Below are 12,218 nucleotides of genomic sequence, written 5' to 3'. Positions count from 1 at the left end.
ACAGGAGCATAACTTGGTCACAGTGACATCATATTAGTATTAGTCAGGTAGAGTGACATAACAGGAGCATTACTTGGTCACAGTGACATCACATTAGTATGTCAGGTACAGTTACATCATATTAGTATAGTCGGGTACAGTGACATCACAGGACCATTACTTGGTCGCAGTGACATCATATTAGTATAGTCAGGTACAGTTACATCACAGGAGCATTACTTGGTCACAGTGACATCATATTAGTATAATCAGGTACAGTGACATCACAGGAGCATTACTTGGTCACAGTGACATCATATTAGTATTAGTCTGGTACAGTGACATCACAGGAACATTACTTGGTCGCAGTGACATGATATTCGTATAGTAAGGTACAGTGACATCACAGGAGCATTACTTGGTCACATTGACATCATATTAGTATTAGTCAGGTACAGTGACATCACAGGAACATTACTTGGTCGCAGTGACATGATATTCGTATAGTCAGGTACAGTGACATCACAGGAGCATTACTCGGTCACAGTGACATTGTGGCGAAACCGACCTCGCCACGTGTCCTTGGAGGGGGCTGATTGCCCGCCTCTTGCCTTTGGACTATGGACCAGACTTTATGGGAATGTGATACCCCAGATAGCCATACCATGGAGCATATTCATATAATGAAAGACTATGGGAAAGACTTTAGCTCCATGGCAATTGTACTGTGTGAGTAGGATCTGCGCGCTATTCGGTAGTTTTGTGCGCGCAGATCCCAGCTATCTGGGGATAGGTGAAATATCTGTGTGTTATGTGTAAATGTGACTTTATGTATTTAAAAGTGTTTTATGTCGTTTTGCAACCATGTGGTTAATGGAGTCTGCCTCTAGTCCTGGATAATTGGATTACTTCTCCAATTAACTCCAGGGCAGAAGGGAGGAAACCAGGGTGCATTGTGGGGATGTTTTTCTGCCAGCCAGGAGGGACAAAAGATACTTTTAGTAACTTTTGAACCCCTGGTCGGATTCATCCATTTTTTAATATGTTGTTCCCCTGAATGGATTGATTGTGGATATGTATTTTTATGTGAATGTGATGTATGGTTTTAAAGTTATGAAAGTTGTGTAAAAGTATATTTTGAACTGTATGCATAATGGGATTATGTGTCACACTAAGGGGAGGGGATGTGTGGGATGTAACATCTATGTCATTGGTTCTTTTATGCCTCCCCCTGGGTGTGGCCTGTATGTGTGAGTTGGAAATAAAAGCCAGGCTGGATGAGCCAGTCCAGAGTTCCTGCTTAACCCTCAAAGCGATGTGTCGTCTCGTTCTTTGGGGGAATTGGATTGTATGCTGACTGCCAGGAGTGTAAGCCGATGTCTGCTTTTCTTGTTCAGCTGTTCCAGTGTTCGTGGGGTTCCAGTCGGGAGAACGGTGTTTGCAGTAGCTGCCTGTGCATCTGGAAAGGGGGATATCGCGTAAACTGGGTTTTATCCTCTTGTAAGTGAAACGGTCCGTTACAGACATCATATCAGTATTAATCAGGTACAGTGACATCACAGGAGCATTACTTGGTCACAGTAACATCATATTAGTATAGTCAGGTACAGTGACATCACAGGAGCATTACTTAGTCACAGTGACATCATATTAGTATAGTCAGGTACAGTTACATCATATTAGTATTAGTCAGGTACAGTGACATCACAGGAACATTACTTGGTCACAGTGACATCATATTAGTATAGTCAGGTACAGAGACATCACAGGAGCATAACTTGGTCACAGTGACATCATATTAGTATTAGTCAGGTAGAGTGACATAACAGGAGCATTACTTGGTCACAGTGACATCACATTAGTATGTCAGGTACAGTTACATCATATTAGTATAGTCGGGTACAGTGACATCACAGGAGCATTACTTGGTCACAGTGACATCATATTAGTATAGTCAGGTACAGTGATGTCACAGGAGCATTACTTGGTCACAGTGACATCATATTAGTATTAGTGAGGTACAGTGACATCACAGGACCATTACTTGCTCGCAGTGACATCATATTAGTATAGTCAGGTACAGTTACATCACAGGAGCATTACTTGGTCACAGTGACATCATATTAGTATAATCAGGTACAGTGACATCACAGGAGCATTACTTGGTCACAGTGACATCATATTAGTATTAGTCAGGTACAGTGACATCACAGGAACATTACTTGGTCGCAGTGACATCATATTAGTATAATCAGGTACAGTGACATCACAGGAGCATTACTTGGTCACAGTGACATCATATTAGTATTAGTCAGGTACAGTGACATCACAGGAACATTACTTGGTCGCAGTGACATGATATTCGTATAGTCAGGTACATTGACATCACAGGAGCATTACTTGGTCACATTGACATCATATTAGTATTAGTCAGGTACAGTTACATCATATTGGTATAGTCAGGTACAGTGACATCACAGGAGCATTACTTGGTCACAGTGACATCATATTAGTATAGTCAGGTACAGTGATATCACAGGAGCATTACTTGGTCACAGTGACATCATATTAGTATAGTCAGGTACAGTGACATCACAGGAACATTACTTGGTCACAGTTACATCATATTAGTATAGTCAGGTACAGTGACATCACAGGAAGATTACTTGGTCACAGTGACATCATATTAGTATAGTCAGGTACAGTGACATCACAGAAGCATTACTTGATCACAGTGACATCATATTAGTATAGTCAGGTACAGTGACATCACAGGAGCATTACTTGGTCACAGTTACATTATATTAGTATAGTCAGGTACAGTGACATCACAGGAGCATTACTTGGTCACAGTGACATCATATTAGTATTAGTCAGGTAAAGTTACATCATATTAGTATTAGTCAGGTACAGTGACATCACAGGAAGATTACTTGGTCACAGTGACATCATATTAGTATAGTCAGGTACAGTGACATCACAGGAGCATTACTTTGTCACAGTGACATCATATTAGTATAGTCAGGTACAGTGACATCACAGGAGCATTACTTGGTCACAGTGACGTCATATTAGTATTAGTCAGGTAGAGTGACATCACAGGAGCATTACTTGGTCACAGTGACGTCATATTAGTATTAGTCAGGTAGAGTGACATCACAGGAAGATTACTTGGTCACAGTGACATCATATTAGTATAGTCAGGTACAGTGACATCACAGGAGCATTACTTTGTCACAGTGACATCATATTAGTATAGTCAGGTACAGTGACATCACAGGAGCATTACTTGGTCACAGTGACGTCATATTAGTATTAGTCAGGTACAGTGACATCACAGGAGCATTACTTGGTCACAGTTACATTATATTAGTATAGTCAGGTACAGTGACATCACAGGAGCATTACTTGGTCACAGTGACATCATATTAGTATTAGTCAGGTAAAGTTACATCATATTAGTATTAGTCAGGTACAGTGACATCACAGGAAGATTACTTGGTCACAGTGACATCATATTAGTATAGTCAGGTACAGTGACATCACAGGAGCATTACTTGGTCACAGTGACGTCATATTAGTATTAGTCAGGTACAGTGACATCACAGGAGCATTACTTTGTCACAGTGACATCATATTAGTATAGTCAGGTACAGTGACATCACAGGAGCATTACTTGGTCACAGTGACGTCATATTAGTATTAGTCAGGTAGAGTGACATCACAGGAGCATTACTTGGTCACAGTGACGTCACATTAGTATTAGTCAGGTACAGTGATGTGACGTCACAGTAGCATCATTAGGTAATACACAAATATCACTCAGCACACTGTGTGGCCAAACCTGGGAGACGGCCGTGAGACTGCTGGATGGAGAGAGTAGCCAGAAAGAGTCTTCTTTGTGCACACTGAGAGACACTGCTATGGGAGAAAGGTCATCCAGAGAGCAGTCCTGAGAAAGAGAGAGAGATAGTCTGTAACAGAGAAATATTGAGACTTGCAGCATCTAGATCGAGGTGTTATAAGCAGTCTCACCGAGAGGTACAAGGTGATATCACGACATTCTTTCCCCTCTCTTTGGACCCTAAATGTTTCATTTAACTCTCTCTGTTGGTTTTCAAATGAGATTCGTGATACAGAGCGTCCAGAATCCAGCACGATCAAGAAATGGAGAACGAGATCCAGTGACCCTATAAAACAAACAGATCCAGTGACCTTATAACAGACAGATCCAGTGACCTTATAACAGACAGATCCAGTGACCTTATAACAGACAGATCCAGTGACCCTGTAACACAGACAGATCCAGTGACCTTATAACAGACAGATCCAGTGACCTTATAACAGACAGATCCAGTGACCTTATAACAGACAGATCCAGTGACCCTGTGACACACACAGATCGAGTGACCTTATAACAGACAGATCCAGTGACCCTATAACAGACAGATCCAGTGACCCTATAACAGACAGATGCAGTGACCCTAATAACACAGACAGATCCAGTGACCTTATAACAGACAGATCCAGTGACCCTGTAACACAGACAGATCCAGTGACCCTAATAACACAGACAGATCCAGTGACCTTATAACAGACAGATCCAGTGACCCTGTAACACAGACAGATCCAGTGACCTTATAACAGACAGATCCAGTGACCTTATAACAGACAGATCCAGTGACCCTAATAACACACACAGATCCAGTGACCTTATAACAGACAGATCCAGTGACCTTATAACAGACAGATCCAGTGACCTTATAACAGACAGATCCAGTGACCCTGTAACACAGACAGATCCAGTGACCCTAATAACACAGACAGATCCAGTGACCTTATAACAGACAGATCCAGTGACCCTAATAACACAGACAGATCCAGTGACCTTATAACAGACAGATCCAGTGACCCTGTAACACAGACAGATCCAGTGACCTTATAACAGACAGATCCAGTGACCTTATAACAGACAGATCCAGTGACCCTAATAACACACACAGATCCAGTGACCTTATAACAGACAGATCCAGTGACCTTATAACAGACAGATCCAGTGACCCTGTAACACAGACAGATCCAGTGACCCTAATAACACAGACAGATCCAGTGACCTTATAACAGACAGATCCAGTGACCCTAATAACACAGACAGATCCAGTGACCTTATAACAGACAGATCCAGTGACCCTGTAACACAGACAGATCCAGTGACCCTAATAACAGACAGATCCAGTGACCCTAATAACACAGACAGATCCAGTGACCTTATAACAGACAGATCCAGTGACCTTATAACAGACAGATCCAGTGACCCTAATAACACAGACAGATCCAGTGACCTTATAACAGACAGATCCAGTGACCCTAATAACACAGACAGATCCAGTGACCTTATAACAGACAGATCCAGTGACCCTGTAACACAGACAGATCCAGTGACCTTATAACAGACAGATTCCGTGATTCTCCACCAAATATGGATTACATTATGTTATCTGTAAATGCTAATACCTGGATATTAGAGTATTAGCTGTGGGAGGTGGTACCTGGGTATTAGAGTATTAGCTGTGGGAGCGGGTACCTGGGTATTAGAGTATTAGCTGTGGGAGGTGGTACTTGGATATTAGAGTATTAGCTGTGGGAGGTGGTACCTGGATATTAGAGTATTAGCTGTGGGAGCGGGTACCTGGGTATTAGAGTATTAGCTGTGGGGGGTGGTACCTGGATATTAGAGTATTAGCAGTGGGAGGTGGAACCTGGATATTAGAGTATTAGCTGTGGGAGCGGGTACCTGGGTATTAGAGCATTAGCTGTGGGAGGTGGTACCTGGATATTAGAGTATTAGCTGTGGGAGGTGGTACCTGGATATTAGAGTATTAGCTGTGGGAGCGAGTACCTGGGTATTCGAGTATTAGCTGTGGGAGTGGGTACAAGGATAGTAGAGTACTAACTGTGGGAGGTGGTACCTGGATATTAGAGTATTAGCTGTGGGAGGTGGTACCTGGATATTAGAGTATTAGCTGTGGGAGCGTGTACGTGGGTATTAGAGTACTAGCTGTGGGAGCGGATACCTGGGTATTAGAGTACTAGCTGTGGGAGGTGGTACCTGGATATTAGAGTATTAGCTGTGGGAGGTGGTACCTGGATATTAGAGTATTAGCTGTGGAAGCGGATACCTGGATATTAGAGTATTAGCTGTGGGAGGTGGTACCTGGATATTAGAGTATTAGCTGTGGGAGGTGGTAACTGGATATTAGAGTATTAGCTGTGGGAGGTGGTACCTGGATATTAGAGTATTAGCTGTGGGAGGTGGTACCTGGATATTAGAGTATTAGCTGTGGAAGCGGGTACCTGGGTATAAGAGTATTAGCTGTGGAAGCGGGTACCTGGATATTAGAGTATTAGCTGTGGGAGGTGGTACCTGGGTATTAGAGTACTAGCTGTGGGAGGTGGTACCTGGATATTAGAGTATTAGCTGTGGGAGCGGGTACCTGGGTATAAGAGTATTAGCTGTGGGAGCGGGTACCTGGATATTAGAGTATTAGCTGTGGGAGCGGGTACCTGGATATTAGAGTATTAGCTGTGGGAGCGGGTACCTGGGTATAAGAGTATTAGCTGTGGGAGGTGGTACCTGGATATTAGAGTATTAGCTGTGGAAGCGGATACCTGGGTATTAGAGTACTAGCTGTGGGAGGTGGTACCTGGGTATTAGAGTACTAGCTGTGGGAGGTGGTACCTGGATATTAGAGTATTAGCTGTGGAAGCGGATACCTGGGTATTAGAGTACTAGCTGTGGGAGGTGGTACCTGGATATTAGAGTACTAGCTGTGGAAGGTGGTACCTGGATATTAGAGTATTAGCTGTAGGAGTGGGTACCTGGATATTAGAGTACTAGCTGTGGGAGGTGGTACCTGGATATTAGAGTATTAGCTGTGGGAGCTGGTACCTGGATATTAGAGCATTAACTGTGGGAGGTGGTACCTTGATATTAGAGTACTAGCTGTGGGAGGTGGTACCTGGGTATTAGAGTATTAGCTGTGGGGGGTGGTACCTGGATATTAGAGTATTAGCAGTGGGAGGTGGAACCTGGATATTAGAGTATTAGCTGTGGGAGCGGGTACCTGGGTATTAGAGCATTAGCTGTGGGAGGTGGTACCTGGATATTAGAGTATTAGCTGTGGGAGGTGGTACCTGGATATTAGAGTATTAGCTGTGGGAGCGAGTACCTGGGTATTTGAGTATTAGCTGTGGGAGTGGGTACAAGGATAGTAGAGTACTAACTGTGGGAGGTGGTACCTGGATATTAGAGTATTAGCTGTGGGAGGTGGTACCTGGATATTAGAGTATTAGCTGTGGGAGCGTGTACGTGGGTATTAGAGTACTAGCTGTGGGAGCGGATACCTGGGTATTAGAGTACTAGCTGTGGGAGGTGGTACCTGGATATTAGAGTATTAGCTGTGGGAGGTGGTACCTGGATATTAGAGTATTAGCTGTGGAAGCGGATACCTGGATATTAGAGTATTAGCTGTGGGAGGTGGTACCTGGATATTAGAGTATTAGCTGTGGGAGGTGGTAACTGGATATTAGAGTATTAGCTGTGGGAGGTGGTACCTGGATATTAGAGTATTAGCTGTGGGAGGTGGTACCTGGATATTAGAGTATTAGCTGTGGAAGCGGGTACCTGGGTATAAGAGTATTAGCTGTGGAAGCGGGTACCTGGATATTAGAGTATTAGCTGTGGGAGGTGGTACCTGGGTATTAGAGTACTAGCTGTGGGAGGTGGTACCTGGATATTAGAGTATTAGCTGTGGGAGCGGGTACCTGGGTATAAGAGTATTAGCTGTGGGAGCGGGTACCTGGATATTAGAGTATTAGCTGTGGGAGCGGGTACCTGGATATTAGAGTATTAGCTGTGGGAGCGGGTACCTGGGTATAAGAGTATTAGCTGTGGGAGGTGGTACCTGGATATTAGAGTATTAGCTGTGGAAGCGGATACCTGGGTATTAGAGTACTAGCTGTGGGAGGTGGTACCTGGGTATTAGAGTACTAGCTGTGGGAGGTGGTACCTGGATATTAGAGTATTAGCTGTGGAAGCGGATACCTGGGTATTAGAGTACTAGCTGTGGGAGGTGGTACCTGGATATTAGAGTATTAGCTGTAGGAGTGGGTACCTGGATATTAGAGTACTAGCTGTGGAAGGTGGTACCTGGATATTAGAGTATTAGCTGTAGGAGTGGGTACCTGGATATTAGAGTACTAGCTGTGGGAGGTGGTACCTGGATATTAGAGTATTAGCTGTGGGAGCTGGTACCTGGATATTAGAGCATTAACTGTGGGAGGTGGTACCTTGATATTAGAGTACTAGCTGTGGGAGGTGGTACCTGGATATTAGAGTATTAACAGTGGGAGGTGGTACCTGGATAGTAGAGTACTAGCTGTGGGAGCTGGTACCTGGGTATTGGAGTATTAGCTGTGGGAGCGGGTACCTGGATAGTAGAGTACAAACTGTGGGAGCTGGTACCTGGGTATTAGAGTATTAGCTGTGGGAGGTGGTACCTGGATATTAGAGTATTAGCTGTGGAAGCGGATACCTGGATATTAGAGTATTAGCTGTGGAAGCGGATACCTGGGTATTAGAGTATTAGCTGTGGAAGCGGATACCTGGGTATTAGAGTATTAGCTGTGGGAGGTGGTACCTGGATATTAGAGTATTAGCTGTGGGAGCTGGTAACTGGATATTAGAGTATTAGCTGTGGGAGGTGGTACCTGGATATTAGAGTATTAGCTGTGGGAGGTGGTACCTGGATATTAGAGTATTAGCTGTGGAAGCGGGTACCTGGGTATAAGAGTATTAGCTGTGGAAGCGGGTACCTGGATATTAGAGTATTAGCTGTGGGAGGTGGTACCTGGGTATTAGAGTACTAGCTGTGGGAGGTGGTACCTGGATATTAGAGTATTAGCTGTGGGAGCGGGTACCTGGGTATAAGAGTATTAGCTGTGGGAGCGGGTACCTGGATATTAGAGTATTAGCTGTGGGAGCGGGTACCTGGATATTAGAGTATTAGCTGTGGGAGCGGGTACCTGGGTATAAGAGTATTAGCTGTGGGAGGTGGTACCTGGATATTAGAGTATTAGCTGTGGAAGCGGATACCTGGGTATTAGAGTACTAGCTGTGGGAGGTGGTACCTGGGTATTAGAGTATTAGCTGTGGAAGCTGGTACCTGGGTATTAGAGTATTAGCTGTGGGAGCTGGTACCTGGGTATTAGAGTACTAGCTGTGGGAGGTGGTACCTGGATATTAGAGTATTAGCTGTGGAAGCGGATACCTGGGTATTAGAGTACTAGCTGTGGGAGGTGGTACCTGGATATTAGAGTATTAGCTGTAGGAGTGGGTACCTGGATATTAGAGTACTAGCTGTGGAAGGTGGTACCTGGATATTAGAGTATTAGCTGTAGGAGTGGGTACCTGGATATTAGAGTACTAGCTGTGGGAGGTGGTACCTGGATATTAGAGTATTAGCTGTGGGAGCTGGTACCTGGATATTAGAGCATTAACTGTGGGAGGTGGTACCTTGATATTAGAGTACTAGCTGTGGGAGGTGGTACCTGGATATTAGAGTATTAACAGTGGGAGGTGGTACCTGGATAGTAGAGTACTAGCTGTGGGAGGTGGTACCTGGATATTAGAGTATTAGCTGTGGGAGCTGGTACCTGGATATTAGAGCATTAACTGTGGGAGGTGGTACCTTGATATTAGAGTACTAGCTGTGGGAGGTGGTACCTGGATATTAGAGTATTAACAGTGGGAGGTGGTACCTGGATAGTAGAGTACTAGCTGTGGGAGCTGGTACCTGGGTATTGGAGTATTAGCTGTGGGAGCGGGTACCTGGATAGTAGAGTACAAACTGTGGGAGCTGGTACCTGGGTATTAGAGTATTAGCTGTGGGAGGTGGTACCTGGATATTAGAGTATTAGCTGTGGAAGCGGATACCTGGGTATTAGAGTATTAGCTGTGGAAGCGGATACCTGGGTATTAGAGTATTAGCTGTGGGAGGTGGTACCTGGATATTAGAGTATTAGCTGTGGGAGCTGGTAACTGGATATTAGAGTATTAGCTGTGGGAGGTGGTACCTGGATATTAGAGTATTAGCTGTGGGAGGTGGTACCTGGATATTAGAGTATTAGCTGTGGAAGCGGGTACCTGGGTATAAGAGTATTATCTGTGGAAGCGGGTACCTGGATATTAGAGTATTAGCTGTGGGAGGTGGTACCTGGGTATTAGAGTACTAGCTGTGGGAGGTGGTACCTGGATATTAGAGTATTAGCTGTGGGAGCGGGTACCTGGGTATAAGAGTATTAGCTGTGGGAGCGGGTACCTGGATATTAGAGTATTAGCTGTGGGAGCGGGTACCTGGATATTAGAGTATTAGCTGTGGGAGCGGGTACCTGGGTATAAGAGTATTAGCTGTGGGAGGTGGTACCTGGATATTAGAGTATTAGCTGTGGAAGCGGATACCTGGGTATTAGAGTACTAGCTGTGGGAGGTGGTACCTGGGTATTAGAGTATTAGCTGTGGAAGCTGGTACCTGGGTATTAGAGTATTAGCTGTGGGAGCTGGTACCTGGGTATTAGAGTACTAGCTGTGGGAGGTGGTACCTGGATATTAGAGTATTAGCTGTGGAAGCGGATACCTGGGTATTAGAGTACTAGCTGTGGGAGGTGGTACCTGGATATTAGAGTATTAGCTGTAGGAGTGGGTACCTGGATATTAGAGTACTAGCTGTGGAAGGTGGTACCTGGATATTAGAGTATTAGCTGTAGGAGTGGGTACCTGGATATTAGAGTACTAGCTGTGGGAGGTGGTACCTGGATATTAGAGTATCAGCTGTGGGAGCTGGTACCTGGATATTAGAGCATTAACTGTGGGAGGTGGTACCTTGATATTAGAGTACTAGCTGTGGGAGGTGGTACCTGGATATTAGAGTATTAACAGTGGGAGGTGGTACCTGGATAGTAGAGTACTAGCTGTGGGAGCTGGTACCTGGGTATTGGAGTATTAGCTGTGGGAGCGGGTACCTGGATAGCAGAGTACAAACTGTGGGAGCTGGTACCTGGGTATTAGAGTATTAGCTGTGGGAGGTGGTACCTGGATATTAGAGTATTAGCTGTGGAAGCGGATACCTGGATATTAGAGTATTAGCTGTGGAAGCGGATACCTGGGTATTAGAGTATTAGCTGTGGAAGCGGATACCTGGGTATTAGAGTATTAGCTGTGGGAGGTGGTACCTGGATATTAGAGTATTAGCTGTGGGAGCTGGTAACTGGATATTAGAGTATTAGCTGTGGGAGGTGGTACCTGGATATTAGAGTATTAGCTGTGGAAGCGGGTACCTGGGTATAAGAGTATTAGCTGTGGAAGCGGGTACCTGGGTATAAGAGTATTAGCTGTGGAAGCGGGTACCTGGATATTAGAGTATTAGCTGTGGGAGGTGGTACCTGGGTATTAGAGTACTAGCTGTGGGAGGTGGTACCTGGATATTAGAGTATTAGCTGTGGGAGCGGGTACCTGGATATTAGAGTATTAGCTGTGGGAGCGGGTACCTGGGTATAAGAGTATTAGCTGTGGGAGGTGGTACCTGGATATTAGAGTATTAGCTGTGGAAGCGGATACCTGGGTATTAGAGTACTAGCTGTGGGAGGTGGTACCTGGATATTAGAGTATTAGCTGTGGGAGCTGGTACCTGGGTATTAGAGTACTAGCTGTGGGAGGTGGTACCTGGATATTAGAGTATTAGCTGTGGAAGCGGATACCTGGGTATTAGAGTACTAGCTGTGGGAGGTGGTACCTGGATATTAGAGTATTAGCTGTAGGAGTGGGTACCTGGATATTAGAGTACTAGCTGTGGGAGGTGGTACCTGGATATTAGAGTATTAGCTGTAGGAGTGGGTACCTGGATATTAGAGTACTAGCTGTGGGAGGTGGTACCTGGATATTAGAGTATTAGCTGTGGGAGCTGGTACCTGGATATTAGAGCATTAACTGTGGGAGGTGGTACCTTGATATTAGAGTACTAGCTGTGGGAGGTGGTACCTGGATATTAGAGTATTAACAGTGGGAGGTGGTACCTGGATAGTAGAGTACTAGCTGTGGGAACTGGTACCTGGGTATTGGAGTATTAGCTGTGGGAGCGGGTACCTGGGTATTAGAGTATTAGCTGTGGGAGGTGGTACCTGGA

General features: G+C 44.8%; 1 protein-coding gene across 4 annotated transcripts in view; it reads right to left on the bottom strand.

The window, feature by feature from the left end:
* ITGAL (integrin subunit alpha L) overlaps positions 1-12,218 on the bottom strand; it is a 95,643-nt gene that overhangs the window by 31,420 nt on the left and 52,005 nt on the right. For all 4 annotated transcript variants that reach the window (XR_010085237.1, XR_010085238.1, XR_010085236.1 and 1 more), the window contains exons 17-18: positions 4,015-4,169; positions 3,824-3,931 (exon numbers count right to left, since the gene is read on the bottom strand). Coding sequence is in view for 1 of the 4 variants with exons in the window: in XM_063430947.1 (XP_063287017.1) it covers positions 3,824-3,931; positions 4,015-4,169 (263 nt within the window). In the remaining 3 variants the exon portion in view is untranslated. The remainder of the gene's footprint in view (positions 1-3,823; positions 3,932-4,014; positions 4,170-12,218) is intronic.

The sequence above is a fragment of the Pelobates fuscus genome, chromosome 8 (genome assembly GCF_036172605.1).
Source record: "Pelobates fuscus isolate aPelFus1 chromosome 8, aPelFus1.pri, whole genome shotgun sequence".
Taxonomy (NCBI): Eukaryota; Metazoa; Chordata; class Amphibia; order Anura; family Pelobatidae; genus Pelobates; species Pelobates fuscus.
The sequence above is the reverse complement of the archived record's forward strand: the minus strand, read 5'-3'. Positions and strand labels throughout refer to the sequence as shown.